Here is a 20,974-nt window from a genome sequence, read left to right on the forward strand (position 1 = left end):
GGACTATAAAGAGGGCAGCAGCCAATAGCTTTCGTCTCGTAATTTATTCTGAGCATGCGTGGCACTTTGTCCGTCTGAATTGTCTACACACGATCTGAGTTTAACCACTTGAGATCCACGCTATAGTCAAATGACGGCTACAGCGCGGATCTCCTTTTCCGGGACTACGTCTATTGACGTCGTCCCGTGCACGAGCGGCCTGCGAGCCCCCTGAGGGGTGCGCGCAGCGCACTCTGTGATCGGCGAGTCTACGAGACTCGCCTGATCACCGATCCGTGCAAGGGGTCGATCCCAACCCCTTATCACGTGATCAGCTGTCAGCCAATGACAGCTGATCATGTGATATAATTTCTGACAGCGCGAGGAGAAAATAAAAAAAAGCCGATCACCGGCGGCAGTGATCGGGACATCAGTCCCGATCACAGCCAGCCCTGCTAGTGCCCACCTGCCCCCTGCCAGTGCCCACCTGCCCCCTGCAAGTGCCACATTAAAAAAAGTAAGTGCCCCCTGTCAGTGCCACCCAGCAGTGCCCATAGTGCCACCCAGCAGTGCCACCCAGCAGTGCCCACAGTGCCACCCAGCAGTGCCCACAATCTGCCTTAACAAAGGTGCTGCACCCCAGTGCCACATATCCGTGCCCATCAGTGTCATCTACCAGTGCCCAGCAGTGCCACCTATCAGAGCCACCTATCAGTGCCACCTATCAGTGCCCATCAGTCCCATCTATCAGTGGTACCTATCAGTGCCCATCCGTGCCACCCATCTGTGCCACCCATCCGTGCCATCTTATGTGCCTATCTTTGCCCATCAGTGCCGCCTTATCTGTGCCCATCAGTGCTGCCTTATCTGTGCCTATTTTTGCCGCCTTAACTATGCCTATCAGTGCCCACCAGTGCAGCCTATCAGTGCCCACCAATGCAGCCTATCAGTGCCCACCAATGCAGCCCATCAGTGCCCACCAGTGCAGCCTATCAGTGCCGCCTCATCAGCGCACTTCAATGAAGGAGAAAAATGACCCGTTTGCAAAATTTTATAACAAACTATTAAACATGATTTTTTTTTTTTTTTTGCATCTTTTTTTGTTTGTTTAGCAAAAAATAAAACTCCGAGCTGTAATTAAATACCACCAAAAGAAAGCTCTATTTGTGGGAAAAAAAATGATAAAAATTTCATTTGGGTACAGTGTTGTATGCCCGCGCAATTGTCATTCAAAGTGCATCATCGCTGAAAGCTGAAAATTGGTCTGGGCATGAGGGGGGTTTAAGTGCCCAGTAAGCAAGTGGTTAAACGATCAGATTTTGTTGTCGGAAAATTTTAGATCCAGCTCTCAAACTTTGTGCATCGGAAATTCAGAAGGAAAAAGTCAGATGGAGCCCACACACGATCGGATTTTCCGACAACAAGATCCAATCGCACATTTTCTGTCAAAGTCCGACCATGTGTAAAGGGCATTAGAGTGCATTAGTTCATGTGAATACACAATTACATATGAGCATATACAGAGGTACATTCAAATACCTGCAGCTAGAAAAGAATGAAAAACTGTTTTTTTACATGTGTAGACGTGTGCTCATGTTTATGCCCCTGTAAACATGTATATATGAGTCTTTACAGAACATAACTTGTTTTTTTAAGTCTAGATCTTTCTGCAGGCAAAATTCTGGGTATAAACAGTCTATTGCTGTGTGACAGACGTCCCTTTTGCTGTAAACACGTGTGATCTGTAGGAGGCTGGAACGTTGAAGAGGAGTCGCGGGGAAGTACTTTCCTGGTTACATCACCTGTTCACCTGTACAGAAGGAAAGTGAAAGCCAAACAGAACTTCCCGCAGTCATTTAATTTCTATACTTCATTAAAGAAACCTGGACATCATGAAAATGAATATGTTTTTTTGCTGTGGACTTGGATATAAAAGACTCAGCATGGAGAGTCTTGGTAGAGTTCTGAAACCAGCACTGGAGAGGCTGCAAGTTCTGCAAAGATTTCAGACAAAAGACCTATTGCAAGTAAGTGTACATTCTATATGATGGAGCTGATCAATGAGCAATAGTACAAACTTCTTGGCAATCCGTATAAGTGCTATTTATACCTCCTGCTTATGGTATTAATTTTTCTTTTTTATTCTTGTTGCAGAAATGTACACTGTTACCCAATTGGTGGTGGCCACCTTCTTATGCTGCTTATGCCTTCAAAATACAGTGGTGGGAAAACCAACACATTGCCACCCATCTATACTTAAAGGGATACTCATTGGTGCCATGCCACATGTCAAACAACTACAGCACCGATACGTAAGTGGATCTAGCAAAGCAATTCTCTTGATACCCAGTAACTGCAAAAGACTGGTCCACTTTGCACACTTGATAATCAATTCAATGAAGGGGAAAAAAAACAGAAAATTGTATTCTCACCTTTCCTAGTGCATCTTCATAGAAGTGTATGATGGGGGTTGTGGAGCTGCCCCCTCAACGCGCCAGGATTGGAAGTCTATATATTTTGAAGACTACCCCCTGGGACCCTTTCTATCACCAAAAGGGTGGGAATGTGTATGCTCTTATGAAGATGCATCAAGGAAGGGAATGTAAAATGTTTAATTTTCCTGGAGCATCATGGCAATTTACAATGGGCAATTAATCACCATATACTTGGAGGGTAAAAAAAAGCAAGAAATGAGGTCTTGTTGAGGAGGAGTGTTTCTAAAATGTACATACTTCTAATTCTGTTGGGTTGATGGGGTGAACTACAACCCATCACGTGCTCCATGATGCTTCAAGAAATAAGGTTTTTGTGATTATCATGAAATCCTTTTCTTGGAGTCCATTAAGGAACACAGGAATTCTTATGCCCCATACACACAATAGGATTGTCAGACAACAAATGTTGGATGTGAGCTTGTTGGCTGAAAGTCCGTCTGTGTGTATGCTCTATCGAACATTTGTTTCGGACTTTCCGCCAACAAATGTTAGCTAGCAGGTTCTCAAATTTTCTGCCAACGAAAACTTTGTTGGCAGAATTTCCAATCGTGCATACACAAGTCTGATGCACAAAAGTTCACGCATGCTCGGAATCAAGCAGAAGGAGCCACACTGGCTATTGAACTTTCTTTTTCTGGGCTCATCGTACGTCTTGTACGTCACCGCGTTCCCATGTTCGTAATTGTTGGCCAACATTTGTGTGACCATGTGTATGTAAGACAGGTTGGAGCCAACATCCTTCAAACAAAAATCCACTGTTTTGTTGGCGTAAAGTCCGATCGTGTGTACGGGGCAATAGAATTCTTAGACTGTTGGATTATAATATCTCTATCCTGTAGGAAGCAGTATAACCTGACTGTCTGAGAATTCCTGTGTCCCTCAATAAATATCCATATCCTGTAGGAAGCAGTATAACCTGACTGTCTTAGCCCCTGTACACACAGTCGGACATTCTGCCAACCAAATCCGTCGGATTTTGTCCGTCGGATCTTGTCCGAAACTGTTGCATACACACGGTCGGACTAAGTTGTCGAAAAATCCGATCATTCAGAACGTGATGACGTAATTTCGTTACGATGGGACTACGTTCAGGCTAGTAGCCAATAGCTTTGATGTAAGAATTTGATCTGAGCATGCGTGGCACTTGGTCCGATCAAAATTCTCTACACATGATCGGAGTATGTCCGATCAAACCAGTTGGTCAGAAAATATTTCCAACAAGTTGGAAGTTGGGTCCGACGGATATCCCGACGGAATCAGTCCAATGCATACCACACACAGTCGGATTATCCGACAACACGGTCCGATAGGACACCTTCCGACTGACTCTCCGACTGTGTGTACAAGGGCTTAGAATTCCTGTGTCCCTCAATAAATATCCCTATCCTGTAGGAAGCAGTATAACCCGACTGTCTTAGAATTCCTGTGTCCCACAATCGATTAAAGAAAAGTGCATGGCTTTGGACCCACCAGAATATTAGGCCTAGGAAGACAAATGGGAATTATGGAAGGAAAAACTGTATAAGGATCACAGTGTGTTTTTATATGCGGTCATTAGTGGTGATGCTGAAGCTTAGGGGGTCTCCATATTGCACTTACAACATCTAATGCTGGCCACACACCTATAGATTTTCAAAACAAATGTTCTGACAAACTTTCATACAAACATTCTAATCTGTACATTTTATGATGTGACTAATATGGTTCAAAAGTACTTACAAAATGTTTGCATTTTTTTATTTAATTTTTTGGCATGACAATGCAGTTGACAGTAAAACTAGCCACAGCATTGGGATAATATAATGATGGAAGAATAACAGTATTCTTTTTTTTTAATAATACAGATTTAACTGGTGGTATTGGGTCTAGTGGTTGACACTAAGCAATGTGTATTGGGTAAATGGTGGTTGGTCTGTTGGTCAAGCAATTGAAAATGAATACAAAAATAAAAAATGAATAATAAAATGCTTTTAACAATCGATTTTTGGAGTGAATGAACTTACCCTGAACCATATTCACGGTTAGAAATTTGTTCGAGAAAAACTTTCCATTCTCCTTTTGAATTTTCCCCTCACTGCGGTCGAAAATAAATGCTAATTTGAGCCCACTAGTTATTAGAAATTCAAATGAATGTTCCTAAAATGTAATTTTCTTTAAATGAAATCCAATTACGTGTTGCCACAACTGCTGGAGCCACGGGTGCAATAAGCATGCTCTGGAGCTGTCGGCAATCCTTGGCATGCATTAGTGGCTGCAGCTTCCAGCAGAGCCTTGCACCGCTATTGTGAGCACAGAGGCTGATTGCTAGAGCTGCAGGAGAACTGAAGAACATATTTCTTTTAGGAAGTAAAATTTGTTGCTAAAATTTTTTTCTTTTATCACAAAAGTATAAATTGTTTTGAAATCTGGACTAAGCTCCTTCCAGGTAGTCCTGCATAAAACGAACATAATGGAGAATGGTGGGGTAACCGGTGAAGATAGAAGGATCTAACACTCACAGAAGTGTCAGATCCCTATTATTTTTGCAGGGCTTGTATCTAAGTAAATAAGAAGAAAATACAATTATGGATACATTCATTTATATGTTTTCAGTATTAAACAAAATTGTTGAGATGAAAAAGTGTAAAGTGTAAAAGCCCCACTAATGTAAAGTCTAATTCCCCCTCTAGTGTAAAAGTGTAAAATGGTCGGTCACTTTAAATCACGCATACAGAGATTGATTATATTTGTAGAATATTGGATATTTGGCAGTGGGTTCGCTATGTGGTCTGATCATCCCTTGTTCACGTTTGTCTCTTCCTGCAGGAACGGGAAAGCCGCCATCCAAAATGTCACCATGTGTTTCAGATGAATAATTTCCCCGAATGTAACCTAATGGTATGAATTATCGTTATTTTTCACGATTCTGTCGATGTTTTTAGGTTTTTTTCAAATCACTTCTGCTGTGCTCGTTTTTGGTTTATCTTTTATTTGTGGGCTTGTTACTTTATGTAGTTTTTATATCACTTTTTGTGTATAAACAAGCAGGTTCAGTTTATTCCCTACACCCCTGGCAGCATATATATTAAGGCTGGGTTCAAACAGTCCGGTGTGCATTATACTGCACATGGTAGGGCACATATGTAGGTGTAAATGGGCCCGTATGGTTTTCCCTTCCCCTTTGCACTAATCCATACCCCATAGATGTGATCCAGCCCCATAGGAAATACAGTAATACCTTGGATTACAAGTAACGCGGTTAACGAGCGTTTCGCAATACAAGCTATTATTTTTTAAGAATCCTGACTCGGTTTGCAAGTGTTGTCTCACAAAACTAGCAGGATTCAAGCCTCTGCGGTGTGCAGTATCGCATTTGGCCAGAGGAGCGGGAGCACCAGTGACACTTGGAGCCGTTTGGAGCGTTTTGGATGCATTCGGAAACACTTGGAAATACTCAGTTCCCGATTGTTTTCAGAGCCTTTCTGAGGATTTCCGCGCGCATCCGAACGGTCTCCAAGTATTTTCAAGCCTTTCCTTCCCACCTCTGGCCATAAACTGTACTGCATACAGTAGAAGTCAATGTGGAACTAATTATCTTTGTTTCCATTGAATTCTATGGGGAAACACGCTTTGATATGCGAGTGCTTTGGATTACAAGCATTCTTCTGGAACGTATTATGCTTGTAATCCAAGGTTCCACTGTAATAGGATTTAAATGTCAAATGTGTTTTCATGCAGCAAAATGCAGCAAATTTGTACATGGTATTCTGAATCTGCTTTACTTTATTTAGCGACCCTGGGCAATACTATTTACTATTGGGGTTACTAAAATGTTGTCATCAGTTGGAATTTACATGGAGGAAGAGGTTGCCATTAAGCTGCCCTATTTTCCATAGCAGTAGTCGCCAACCTTTTTGGACCTCACAGACCACTCAACATACGATTTTGAATCCCGCGGACCACTAACGTGAATTTTGCATTCCCTTTACACACAAGGCTGTGGCTCTCTGTACCCCTCCCCCTGGATTACACTGCTGCTTTATACACACAATGCTTCAGCTCTCTGCCCCCTGCACCATGACATTGCTGCCCCCCCCCCCCATGACACTGCTGCCTTACACAGACTCATCATTAAACCTCACCTCCTTATCCAGCCATGTGCTTGAGCTCTATGCTCCCTCCCACAGTCTGAGATCAACACTGCCATTGGAAGCCCTCTCCTTCTTCACCTCCCTCTCTCTGCACTACTCCCGACACCTCCCTCTGAGTTCACAGGAGCCAAAACTACAGAGGAGGCATTAGAAACAACATGGTCTCTATAAATCCGCCACAATGTTGATTTGCGGCAGAACCCCCGAGACCAGCACAATTTTCTCATGGACAAACAGTGGTCCACGAACCAGTGGTTGGCGACTGCTGCACTATAGCACTGTTTGTTAACCGTCAGTGAAAATGTGCACATCTGTCAGTTAATAAAATGATTCATCGTGAGGCATAAAGTCAGTTTTTTAACATTTGTATTCAGATTTAAGCAATATAGCCTGCAATGTGCTACTGCAACAAAAATTATACTGCAAGTATACTCTAATTATACCATTTGCAGTTAATACTTTGCTTAAAGTCATTGTAGGCATATTGGTGCACCTGCAGAAAAAAGGCAAAACTTTTTGTTTAATTTTTGCCAACGGGTCACAGACAGGAGTACAAATTTGATGGTTGTTCTAACCCCTCTCCACTCTTTTCAAAACAAAAGCAAAAGGCTTCTTATGGGAATAGGGCTAAATCCACGTTTCCATTTAAAGCTGAACTCCAGACAAACGTCTAAACAAATGAAGTACGGTGCACTCATAGAAGTCATTTTACCTTTCAAAGATCTTACATTTCTGTCCATCCACTTCTGAGATTAACAAGGCTCTGCCCCACAGCCCTATCTGGTAGGGCAGAAGACCAGATCTTCCTCTGCTGTCTGTGACTGGACAGTGGAAGGAGACATATTACACTGATGGGCTCATCTTTTTGTCGCTGTGCTTTCTTCTCCTATCAACATGGTCCTCGTTAGCACATGAGCACTGCAGCACAACTGATTGGCTCTGTGTGCTGCTTCTTCCTCTCCCAGTGTGAGGGACAATTTTACGAAAGGCAAATCCACTTTGCACTGCAAGTGTAAACTACCAGTGCAAAGTGCACTTGAAATTGCACTGAAAGTGCACTTGGAAGTGCAGTCGCTGTAAATCTAAGGGGAAGATCTGAAATGAGGGGAAGCTCTGTTGATTTTATCATCCAATCATGTGCAAGCTAAAATGCTGTTTTTTATTTTCCTTGCATGCGCCCTCGGATCTACAGTGACTTCTTAGTGCACTTTCAGTGCAATTTCAAGTGCACTTTGCACTTGTAGTGAGTGCAAAGTTGATTTTCCTTTAGTAAAAAAAAAAACAAGATACTTACGTTGCTTGCATTTATTGAAAAAAAAGCATTTAATGATGTATTAATGACTACAGAGCTGCATTCTTTTTGTCTTTTATATCTGCCTAGATTTTAGCTTTAAATGTGTCCTCATTAAAAGGATTTGTACTGTACTCATCATTGCTCTACTGCTTTATTTTCCCAGGGGATGGAGAGACTTCCTCTGTCATTATACAGATTGTCATTGATTGTGAAAGTCCTGGAAAATATGGCGCCGGACTCACTGGTGAAAAACAATCTGGAAACATTTGCTATAATGCAGACCGAGCTATCCAGTTGTGTAAGTTGTATGAAAAAATCATATTTTTTTTCCGTTTAGCACACGTAAGCTATTCTGCTGGGTGACTTGTGCATATTTCCGAGACAGAATAGCTGATTTTTATGGATTTTTAGATAAACACTCTACTCAAGTTCTGTGGGGTACATAGTCCATAGATTTCAACTAAAAGCAAATACTAAACCCAGAGGAAGGCAAAAACGCATATAAGGCTGGATTCACACCTATGCAGCTTTAGTACTTTTTGCATTTTGCAGAATTGCACTACAGAACGTGTTCCATAGGAAACCATGTTAAATGGACTGTAGTGCAAATCTGCAAAATGCAAAAAGCACTAAAACTGCATAGGTGTGAATCCAGCCTTAAGCAGGGTCTGATTTACCTTTTAAGGCTGGATTCACACCTATGCATTTTTAGTGCTTTTTGCATTTTGCAGATTTGCACTAAAGTCCATTTAACATGGTTACTTATGGAACACGTTCTGTAGTGCAAATCTGCAAAAAGCACTAAAAATGCATAGGTGTGAATTCAACCTCAAAGGGTTTGCATAGCCAGAAAGGGGTAGAACCTTTGTTTTCTTGCTGTCTGCATCCCATTGGGTAGATTTCCCTTCACTTCCTGTCCTAGAGACTCAGCAGGAAGTGAAAGGAATCTCTACAAAGCGAGAAGAATTGCCCTTCTAGACAGGTGTTAATTGAACAGATGTCCCGACCAGTTTCATGCTTGCCTCTTGTTCTGGTGGCGACTGTGAAATTCTGGATTTCTTACGACTTTCTAACTCAGTGATCACCGGGAAAGAATAGAGAGGCTGAATCTACTAAGTGGGGACACAGGAATAAAAAATGGCGGGGGTTCTAACCCTTCTCTGCTATTCAAAACTGAAAAATGTCAACTAGAACCAGCTCTCATGAAAGGCTATTACATACTTTCACAACATTTAGAGGAAATAATCCTTTCCTGCTTTAAGTGCCGGGTAACACTCTTCTTTCCTCTATCAATAACTATTTATTTTAGTATTTCTGGATCCCATATTATAGTAAGTACACAATACAGAGGATTGTAGGTTATGCGTTATACATTTAAACATTTAGCATGATAATTGTGTAAATTGTTGCATACAGAAGTTGCTTGGCTAACATTTGAATTTTTTTGCAGGAGGCAACAAAATCCCAAAAGGGAGAAGTCTGTCAGCGACGTCTCATGGAAAAGATGGACAAGGTATGTCAACAAATGAAGAGCAATTTTTGATTCATATTGTGCTCTGAAGTTGGGGGCAAACTGCAACCATGAGCCAAACGCTTGGCTCGCAGTTGGTGAATTGTATTTCAATATAAAATCCTGCTTTGTTCACTGCTCTATCACCATTTGAAAAGCAATCCTTCATGGATTGCTGCTCAGAGGGGTGGTGGAGAGTGCCGCCTGTGTGAATGAGGCCTAAGTTGGTTTCAGACTTTCTGTGTGTTTACATTAGAAGGCTGGCAGGCTGGCAGGCTGCCAGGATTCTGCTGTATTAGAAAGTTATAAAAGGAAAATAAGATCTTAGTGTGCTTCCATTGTGAAAGTGTGAAGATGAATTTCTCCACAATGTCTATAGCTACAGAAATGAATGGAAGCTTGCTTTAAAGTGTTACTAAACCCACAATCGTAAAGTTTGTATAAGCAATAAAGCATGCTTGTTATACGCATGGTGGAACCTAAGGGGTTAGTCTTCTGCATGGTGTAAAAAGGCTGTCTGATCCACCCCTTCTTTTTCTGTCCTCAATCCTTCTCCTGATAAGACAGCCTTTTGAGTCACTCTGCACATGCTCAATTTGGTGTGTAATACCAGAGAGGTTTTTTTTTTTCTTGGCTGGGTGTATTAGATCAGCACAGGGCCAATCAGCACTATCCAGACAGAGGAGTTAGGAGTCCCGCAGCCTTATGGGATAATCAGAGTAGAATGAAAACTCCTCCTACAAGCTTTAACCAGACACTGATAGAAGTCACAAAACTGCTATATACTGTTGATGAGAAAAGGTATTTAGCAGTTTATATTTACTAAAATAATTGCATTTCCATGTTCTGAGTACCGTGGGAGACCAGATATAGTAAAATCAGGCTCCTGGGTTTGATAACACTTTAAAGTGCTTTGCTGCTTGTCAGAATATGTGAATTCTTTAGTGTGCATAGTCTCTGCACAGGTTCACTATATTAAAGCTAAACACGCTAGCTTCTCTAACCACCTCAGTACAGGGCACTTTCACCCCCTTCCTGCCCAGGCCAATTTTTAGCTTTCAGCGCTGTCGCACTTTGAATGACAATTATGCCGTCATGCTACACTGTACCCAAATGAAAATGTTATCATTTTTCTTTTCACACAAATAAAGTTTTCTTTTGGTGGAATTTAATCACTACTGGAGTTTTTATTTTTTGCTAAACATACAAATAAGACCAAAAATTTGGTTTGTTATAAAATTTTGCAGACAGGTAATTTTTCTCCTTCATTGATGGGCACTGATAGGCTGCACTGAAGGGCACTGATAGGATGCACTGATGGGTGGCACTGATAGGTAGCACTTAAGGGCACTGATAGGCACCGATAGGTGACACTCATAGGCAGGACTGATGATGAGGCGCTGATGGGCACTGTTTTGCAGCACTGATTGGCACTGAAAGGTGCACTGGTGGGCATTGATATGTGGCACTGATGGACAGCACTGATTTGCACAGGCAGGTGGAACTGGTGGGCACAGATGGGGCGGCGGCTCTCCGTGTTTTGGACTGATGTCCCTCTGACAGACCTCTGATCGGGTTTTTTTTTTCACCTCACGCTGATAGCCATTTACTGGCCCAGTTTACAACACATGATCAGCTGCGAATGGCTGACAGCTGATCATGTGGTAAGGGGTCAGGATTGGCCCCTTACTCTGATCTATGATCAGCCGAGTCTCGTGCATATAAGGATGCCCTCCCGGCAATTTAGGCCCACGCTGTAGCCATCTTTCAGGTTCAATTCAGAACATTGGAAACAAAGAGAACAAGCCTTTATGTATGTGACTACTTACATACCTAAAGGTGATAGTCCTGGGGGCCCATCATCAAGCACACCAGTACTGTCTCTGGAGAAAGAGAAGAGAGTCACATGCTACCCAAAATCCAGCAGTACTGGCTTTTTTTCTTCACTCCCATCGGCAAAATGGAGTGGCCAAGGAACTAAGCAAAGGTGAAATGCGCTACTGATTGAGCCAATATTAAAGTGAATCTCTTGCTCTTTCCTGCAAGCTCACTTTAACTCATCCACAGGTCTGCAGCTACCTTTCCGTCTGCACATTTCTAACAATACTGGGAAAATGGCGTAATGAAAGTTATGCAATATTTATCCTACTGAGTGAAGCACTAGTATTGAGCAGAGCTTAGCACTGGGGGGCTTGGAGGCAACAGGACTGGAGGGGCTGAACCGTAAGTGGTGCATGTGGTGGCATAAAGGGACAAATGCCTTGAATTGGATTTATTTCTAGACAGAGTACTTCTTCTAATATCAATTTGTTATTATGTATCTCTCTAGGTTTCAGCAGAATGTCTACAGAGCAATGTTCTGTTCAACCTTGTCTGGACTCTTATGGAAGATGTGGGCTTTGTCCTTCCTGGGCATCATCACAGCGATGTGCAGAAAGGAAGTCCGCCAGTGAGCCTCCCAGTTCAATCTTCTAAGAAACGTAAAGGAAAAGGAAAAGGAAAACACAAAGGCAAAAAGAACAAAGCAAAGTTGGAAAAAACTGCTGCAAAACAAAACATATAACCACAAAGAAAAAAAAAAACAACACCTAGCTGTACCTTTTTAAAGATCCAATAACCTGCTGTTGAATTGAGATTGATAGTGAAACTCTACCTGGTTCCTTACATGACTTGACATTTTTTTACCTTATCTACTGTGATATAGTGTTGCATACAATATGTTTTTTATTGTACTATTTTTATGGTATATATTTAATAATAAGTATAGATGGATTTTTGTGGCAATGCCATAACATTTTGTGAAAGCTTATTATGTATTTATTTAACCTTAACATGTTTTATTATTTTATTTGATAAAATGTGATAAGAAAAGTGTATTTTCTTCTAAATGTTCATTTTTTTTGTTATATTGACAAAAATCTTCAAATATCTTTTATCTACTGTGATAAAGCTTTATATCTGCATACAATATGTTTTTATATTGTAAAATATTTATGATGTATATTTAATAATATTTACAATTATTTAATAATATGTATGGATGGATTCTAGCTGTGTTATGTATTAATGTATTTAACCTTAATATTTATTATAAAATGTGCTAAAAATGTATTTTATACCAAATGTTCAGGTTTTTTTTATATTGATTAAAATGTTTAAACATTTTATTATTCTTGTATTGATAATTTTAGTTTCTTATCAGCAAAAGCGCATTGAATTACACACCGTTTAAATCTGTCACACTTGTTTAAGTCTGCTACGCATACAAAGCCTGGCTTTGTTTTATTAAAGACATGAACACAATCATATATACTATATGTAATAAAACTCATAATGTACTTTTAGCAAGCTATCCTCTACTAATGGCTTAAAAATAGGTATTGACTATGTTGTGCCTTTATTATAGCATTTACATGGTGACACTTTGAACCTCATCAGCTCTTTGACAGGAGTATGCACTTGTAGTGCTGTAGCGTGACAGCGGCAGTAGATGAATGAATGAATGAAATACTTATATAGCGCACAATGCGAACTGAATCGCCTCTAGGCGCTGTGGCGAGCTTTGATCATCTGCTAAAAGAGGAAGGTCTTGAGTTTTTTCCTAAAAGCCAGGTGATTTTCTTCCAGGCGGATGTTGATTGGTAGAGCATTCCATAGCCGAGGCCCTTGGACAGCGAATCTCCGATCCCCCTTGGATTTATACCGGGCTTTGGGCACGAGGAGGAGGTTTTTGTTGGCTGATCGAAGACTGCGGTTTGGTGTGTAATGATTTATTTTCTCCATTAGGTATTGCGGAGCTTCTCTATGCACGCATTTGTGGGTGAGGCAAAGGGTCTTGAACGTGATCCGATTTTTTACGGTTAGCCAATGTAAGCTCCTCAGTGAAGGAGAAATGGATTCCCAGGGTTTTTTTCCTGTTATCAGCCTTGCCGCCGTGTTTTGGATCAGTTGTAATCGCGCAAGTTGATATTGTGGTAATCCTATGTAAAGCGAGTTTGCGTAGTCCAGTCGTGAATTAATGATTGTTCCAACTACCATTGCTTTGTCATTCTTTGGGATAAAAGGGATGAGTCTGCGAAGCATGCGCAGCAGATGGTGAGATCGACTGACTACAGATCCGATTTGCACATCCATTGACATTTGTGCGTCTAAAATAACCCCGAGACTCTTCGCTTTGGTCTTTGGGGAGATAGTCTGCCCAAAGACGGTTGGTGGAGACCAGGAGGTTTTGGTTGCGGGCTTATGATTTTGGTGTAAGATAAGAAGCTGTGTCTTTGATTGGTTCAGCTGGAGGGAGTTGGTGGTCATCCAGTCCTCTATTGATTTGAGGCAGTTTTCAAGTTGTTGTTGGTGATCTTTTTTCCATTGATCCGGAAATAAAGTTGCCTGTCGTCAGCGTAAGAGTGGAAGCAAAGATCTGAGCATCTGATGATTTGAAGGAGTGGGCGAATGTAAATGTTGAATAGAACGGGTGACAACGGAGAGCCTTGAAGGACTCCGCAGGTGACTGCCCGAGTTTCGGAGAGGAGATGACATATTAAATAATATATTAACCCTACCTAAATGAAGTTTCCTTAAACCATTGTGTATCATAAATAACTGCCATATTTTAAACCCAAAAAACTTGTTTTTATCCTTTCTGCCATCTCAGTGTTGCTGATCTGCTGCGGGCTCTTTGCTGCTTCTTCTTGTTTACATGTACTTCAGTGATGGCTACATATCATTTCTCAGGACAGGTTTCCTAATGGTGACAACAGTGGACCATACTTGCATAAGGTGTTGATATGGCCACTTGTCTCCATTAGAAGCCTGTATGCCATGGTGACAAATGTTGCTCCTTCCCCAGTAGGAAGTGCCTGAATATGGACCTTTATGGTAGGATCACCAGCTTTTATTTTAGGGCTCATTAACATGCAAGTATTAAGTGACGTTTGGCCATACAGCATAAAATACATCTGTATTTGCACTCCTGGGAGCCCCAGCTGCTGTGTAATTTTCCCCATACGACTGAATTACAAAATATGCTGTATGCAGTTATACACATGTAAGTGTCAGTATTTGCATTGTTAGGCACATGTGTATGGGCATGTTTTCCTGAAATGCACAATTTAAAAGAGAAGTATCAAGGTGTTTTTTTTTGCAGAATCATACTCACCTAGGCGGTCTGACGCTGCATCTGTCCCCCCCGCTGGCTCTAAGACTGAGAACCGAGCGATCAAACACTGCTGATCGCTAGGTTCTCACAGCTGGCTCTCTGCTCTGCCCCTTTCTTGGCTCACTGAAGGGCTGTATTATTATTGGCTCTTTTATTTATATTATTGTATAAATGAGTTGTATTTAATCATTTATTTATTGATTTCAATGTATAATTGGTAATATCAGATGCATGCTTTTTGGGGCATCCCAAAATTTTGTGACTTAAAAAAAAAAGTCTTGATTTTTTTTTTTTCAATAAAAAATGTTAAAAAACAAAAAACAAAAGTGATTGATTCTGAGCATAAGCAAATTTTTTTTATATATATAAAAAAAAGAAAGCCTGTATTGGCTATGGCATTTAATTACCAATTTACGCATCACTTTATATGCAACAAATAGAGGGTAATGCATTTTACATTCACATCAGTCCAGGTTGTAGCTGTGTATTATTTTTAACAGATCCAGTCACAGGTATATTGTTGTCTATAGGACAATGCACACAGCCAGCTGCATAAAGATACTGCAGTTATGCATTCAGAACTGTAAAAAAATAAAAATACATATTTTACATCTGAGTGCAGTAAATTAAATGTATATACATGAGTACATGCAAGCATATATCAAGCTGCATTAAAATACGGGCAGCTAGATAAAGATGAAAATGCATTTTACATGTGTATATGCATATTCACATTTATGCACCTGTACACACACACTATATATATATATATATATATATATATATATATATATATACACACACACATACATATACACACTCACACTCGGTCTTTATGAAATATAACTTGTTTTTTTGGATCTTTCTCCAACAACAAGATTCTGCATATAAACATGAGTACGTGTGTGCAAGAGGCCTATTGCTGTGTGACAGATGACATTTGTGCTGTAGACACATGTGATCTATAGAAGGCTGGCACCTTCAATGGGAGAGGCGGGGGAAGTACCTTCCTGTATATACCTGTTCACCTGTACAGGAGGAAAGTGAAAGCCTAGCAGAACTTCCCGCAGTAATTTCCTTTCTTTACTTCATTAAATGAACCTGGACATCATGAAAATGAATATGCTTTTCTGCTTGGGACTTGGATATAAAAAGTTCAACATGGAAAATCTTGTTAGAGTTATCAAACTAGCACTGAAGAGGCTGCAAGTACTGTACAGACTACAGACTAAAGACCTATTGCAGGTAAGTGTGTATTCTATATAATGGAGCTGATCAATGAGCAATAGTACAAATTTTTTCACAATCAGTATAAGTATACTGCTAATAAGCTATTTATACCTCTACTTATGGTTCTAATTTTTATTTTTATTTTTTTCATTATTTTTGCAGAAATGTACGCTGTTATCAAATTGGTGGTGGCCACTTTCTTATGCTGCTTATTCCTTCAAAATACAGCAGTGGGAAAACCAATACATTGCCACCCGTCTATACTTAAAGGAATAATCCTTGGTGCCATGCCACATGTTAAAGAGCTACAGAACCGATACGTAAGTGGATGAGGCAAAGCAATAATCTTGATACCTTTTAATTACAAAAGACTGGCCCATGTTGCCTAGAGGCGATTCAGTTCGCATTGTGCGCTATACAAGTATTTCATTCATTCATTCATTCATGCTAGCCATTGGTGAAAGCCCAGTTTTTACTGATGGAGTAGAAGATGGAAATTATATTCTCACCTTTTTCATCATTTTCTTTTTCCAATGCATCTTCGTGGCAGCATATGATGGGACCCTGGGACTGGAAGTGTATACATTTTTGGATTTCCCCCATTCTTATTAACCACCAAAATGGTGGGAATGCGTATGCTGCCATGAAGATGCACAAGGAAGGGAAAAGTACTTAAAGGTGCGTATACAATTTAAAATTTTCCTTTTCCTGGAGCATACAATGGGGAATAAATTGCCATACACAGGGAGGGCTGCGATAAGAAAAATAAAAAAATGGAATGTATTTACTTCTGGTCCTGTTGGGTTGAGGGCACAGAGTCACAACCCATCATATGCTGCCATGATGCTCCAGGAAATAGGGTTTCTGTACTTACCATAAAGAGTCTTTTTATATGAAGCCATCAGCGGTGATGCTACAGCTTGGGGGGATCTCCCTATTGCACATCAAAACACAACACCTACTACTTCTATTGCTGTCCATGCTGTAATAGATTTTCAAATAATTGTCCGTACAAACTTTCATTCGAACATTCTGACCAGAACATTCGATAGCATGACAAATGTCATTTGAAAGCACGTCAAAAAGATTTGCTATTAACATTTGATTTTGGAGCGATCGAACATTCCTGAACAAAAACCACATTCACTGTTAGAGTGAGTTCATTTGTTAGAGAAAAATTTTCCATCCCGTTCCTTTGAATTTTCTTGTCACCGCGGTCAAAAACAAACGCCAATATGAGCCTACTAAAAATTGGAAAACCAAACAAATGTTTTTATTATTCAAAGGAAATTCCTCCCAAGGAATTATTTAGTTACCTTCAGATAAAACACTTTTATACATCCTTCTTTGAGCAGGCATGTAATAGCAATCCTCACAGGAAAGACCTTGTTTACTCCCTATAATCCCACCTACTAGTATCTGAGAACGCTGCTGCCTTGTCCTACATCAACAAATGGGAAAGAGACATCAGGCTCACCTTAGACCCCACTGACTGGACCCAAATCTGGCAGTCGATAAAGTCCTCCTCACAAAATATCATAGCTCAGAAAAACAATTACAAAGGGCTCACTAGGTGGTACTTGGTCACTGGTAGGATTGAAAAATGTCTCCCACAATACCAGACAACCTGCTTCTGTGGCTGCACAACCGAGGGCACACATCTGCACATTTGGTGGTCTTGCTCAGTTGCTCAACTATTTTGGACTGAGGTCTTTACCATTGCATCTACACTGATTGCCCTATCCTCCCAGACACCATTGTAGCGCTTCTCAATAAGAAGCCCTCGGAACTAACACACCGTCAGCATAAGATTGTCCTGCAGGTTACTACGGCAGCCAAGCAGACCCTAACAAATTCCTGGAAGACCCCCAACCTTTGCATTCTTGCAGTAAAACATAAGATAACGCAAGCTATGATTTACACCAAAATTGAGGCATTTCTCACAGCCAGATTTCCCAAATTTGAAGTAATCTGGAGTCCCTGGGTGACTCACTACCTTCCAGCGGATTTCCACAAGTCCTTATTGGTCCCATAAATTTGCAACACACTTCATTCAGGTGTTGAAGCGTGGAAGCCTCCTCCTTCTAGCAGCCTCCCGTGGTTCCTCACTCCCACTCTCCTAATTTATCCCATTACCAAGGACCTCCTTCCTCTCGTTCCCTCCTCTACTTCCTCTACTTTTACTACTCTACTATTTTCAAACTTTTCTTATCCTTATTCGTTCTTCTTTTGTTCAAACAGCCACCAGGGTCAATCACCCTTCTCATGCTTAGACATGCTACCCTATAATCTGAACTCCTGCACTGCAACATCTGTACCAGTCTGTTACAATTGTTAGTTATATGTATACTGGTCTCTTATGATTCACCCTACATTCACACAATATCTTTGCCAACTGTCTATGCCTTTCACTCAGGACCTACATTCTACAGCCACCATTTAATTGTAGCTTGATAGCTATCTTTGCACTTTTCAGAAGAATGATTTATTATGATTTACTGTTTACATTATTTTATACCGTGCTTTTGTTCCAATAAACGAATTGAACAGGAGAAAAAAAATAATAATTCAAACAAAATTCTACTAGTGTATAGTCAGCTTAAGGCAACGTACCAATGACTTATATTCTGTAGTTGCTGCAACTTCTGGAGCCACAAGAGCAAGAAGCAGGCTCTGAAGCTGTCAGCCATCCTTGGCCTGCATTTATGGAAAGTAGAGTCTTGCACCTCTATTGTGAGCACTGAAGCCGCAGGGGAGAGGGAAGAACATATTTCTTCTAGCGAGTAAAATGTAAAGTTTGTTGCTAAAAATGCTTCTTATATCGCAAAAGTAGGTATTGTCCTTAGATCTGGGCTAAGCTGCTACCTGGTAGCTTTGCTTAAAACTCTGACACGATTGAGAATAAGGGTGGGGGGACGGAGGCAACAGATATATGAAGATCTGAGATTCCCGTAAGTGTTGGATCCCTGCTATTTTTTGAGTGCTTGTATCTAAGGTCAGCCATGCATGGATTGGAATTTGGCTGGTTCAGCAGGGACTAGCTAAATTTCAGCACATTTATGGGCAGGGTGGTTGTACAGAAGTCAATTTAACGATCAACTTCTGTACAGCCTGCCTGTCAGATTATTGCCAATCGATCAGCGCTGCTGGCTATAGTTGGCAGCACTAATCAGAATACTAAAGCACAGCGGGAGAATTCTCTTTTTTTTTTTTCCTTCAACCCAATGTTTGAACAAAAAAAAAAAAGAATCATCTATGGGCTGTTTAAGTAAAGAAGAAATGAAAAGTGAGGCTACAATAATTTACATATTTTTCAGATAAAGTATAAAATGGTGGATCACTTTCAATCACACATACGAAGATCATATTTTTAGAATATTGGATATTTGACAGTGGGCCTTGATTTGTGGTCTGACCATCTCTTGTTGACGTTTGTTTCTCTCTACAGGAACGGGAAAGCCGCAATTCCAAATGTCGCCATGTGATACAAATGAATAATGTTCCCGACTGTAACTTCACGGTATGAATTATTATATTTTAAGATTCTGTTCCTGTCTTCAATCAGTTTTTTTTCTATTCACTTCTAGAGTGCTGCACTAGTTTCTGGTTTATCTTTTATTTTCGGCATGTTACTTTTTGTTGTTTTGTATCAGTTTTGGGTATAAACTAAATCTGTACAAAGGAGCAGATTTGTTTTATTCTTTACACCTCTGGATCACAGTAGTGCACTTACTTTACTTTTGTTCTTTTTTGACCCACAATCAGCTGAAGCCGCTATCAGCTGACATCACAGAGCTGCTCCAGGCTCTGGAAGGATCCACCCGGATGCTTGATTGGCAGCTGGCTCAGTCTCCTGGCATGCTGCTTAGAGCTGGAGCCGGCTGCTCCTGTCCCCTTCCCCAGCCCACGCGCCAGTGAGAACTGGAGGGCCAGAGTGGAGAGCACTTTGGCCCTCCAGCCAGTGTTCTCAACTCCAAGAGGACCTGAAAGCTATGCAATTAGCAGTCATGTGATTGCTCAGTTCTCAAGCTTATAGCTGGCAGGGGACAGCCGCAATATTGGCTGCAGTTATTCTGTGCCAGCTCTAAGCCTGAGAACTGAGCGATCACATGACTGTTTTTTGCTTAGCTCTCGGTCCAGTCAGAGGCAAGTATATATGTTGGCAAGGTATGTACATGGCAAATGAGGTTTAATCTGGAAAAATATTAAATAATGCATTTGAGTGGCAAAAATATTAATGCAATCTACTCAATGGGGGGAGAACCTCTGGGGGAATCTAGGATGGTAAAGGACCTGGGGGTCCTGGTAGATGAGAGGCTCAGCAATGGCATGCAATGCCAAGCTGCTGCTAACAAAGAAAACAGGCATGCATTAAAAAGGGGAGCAACCCCAGAGATAAAACAATAATTCTCCCGCTCTACAAGACTCTGGTCCGGCCGTACCTAGAGTATGCTGTCCAGTTCTGGGCACCAGTCCTCAGGAAGGATGTGCTGGAATTGGAGCGAATACAAAGAAGGGCAACAAAGCTGATAAAGGGTCTGGAGGATATTAGTTATGAGGAAAGGTTACAAGCATTAAACTTATTCTCTCTGGAGAAGACGCTTGAGAGGGGATATGATTTCAATGTACAAATACCGTACTGGTGGCCCCACAATAGGGAAAAAACTTTTTTTGGCAGGGAGTTTAATAAGACACGTGGCCACTCATTAAAATTAGAAGAAAAGGGATTTAACCTTAACCCCTTCAACTCTGGAAGATTTGGCTGCTAAATGACCAGGCCATTTTTTGCGATACGGCACTGCGCCGCTTTAACTGACAATTGCGCGGTCATGCCACGTTGTACCAAAACAAAATTGATGACCTTTTTCTTTCCCACAAATAGAGCTTTATTTTGGTGGTATGTGATCATCTCTGTGGTTTTTACTTTTTGCACTCTGAACAAAGAAAGAGCAACAATTTTGAAAACAAAACAAAACAATATATACAAATATTTTGTACTTTTTGCAATAATAAATATCCCCAATTTTTTAAAATAGCAAATTTTTTCCTCAGTTTAGGCCAGTGATGGCGAACCTTGGCACCCCAGATGTTTTGAAACTACATTTCCTATGATGCTCCTGCACTCTGCAGTGTAGTTGAGCATCATGTGAAATGTAGTTCCAAAACATCTGGGGTGCCAAG

The 20,974-nt window shown here is 40.8% G+C and overlaps 1 protein-coding gene and 1 long non-coding RNA gene across 3 annotated transcripts in view; both read left to right on the top strand.

The window, feature by feature from the left end:
* Positions 1 to 12,445, top strand: part of LOC143981870 (uncharacterized) — a 31,386-nt gene extending 18,941 nt beyond the window's left edge. For both annotated transcript variants that reach the window (XM_077480038.1, XM_077480047.1), the window contains 6 exons: positions 1,636 to 2,006; positions 2,134 to 2,291; positions 5,280 to 5,351; positions 8,062 to 8,196; positions 9,349 to 9,411; positions 11,738 to 12,445. In XM_077480038.1, coding sequence (XP_077336164.1) covers positions 2,136 to 2,291; positions 5,280 to 5,351; positions 8,062 to 8,196; positions 9,349 to 9,411; positions 11,738 to 11,971 — 660 coding nt within the window. In that variant the 5' untranslated portion in view covers positions 1,636 to 2,006; positions 2,134 to 2,135 and the 3' untranslated portion in view covers positions 11,972 to 12,445. The remainder of the gene's footprint in view (positions 1 to 1,635; positions 2,007 to 2,133; positions 2,292 to 5,279; positions 5,352 to 8,061; positions 8,197 to 9,348; positions 9,412 to 11,737) is intronic.
* Positions 12,446 to 15,605: 3,160 nt separating this feature from the next.
* On the top strand, positions 15,606 to 19,314 carry LOC143988788 (uncharacterized). Its single transcript, XR_013276915.1, has 3 exons — positions 15,606 to 15,808; positions 15,956 to 16,113; positions 19,242 to 19,314. It is a non-coding gene; the product is annotated as an uncharacterized LOC143988788 (long non-coding RNA).
* Positions 19,315 to 20,974: the final 1,660 nt, after the last annotated feature.

The sequence above is a fragment of the Lithobates pipiens genome, unplaced genomic scaffold (assembly GCF_037356315.1).
Source record: "Lithobates pipiens isolate NorthernLeopardFrog02 unplaced genomic scaffold, aLitPip1_a1.2 Scaffold_1, whole genome shotgun sequence".
NCBI lineage: Eukaryota > Metazoa > Chordata > Amphibia > Anura > Ranidae > Lithobates > Lithobates pipiens.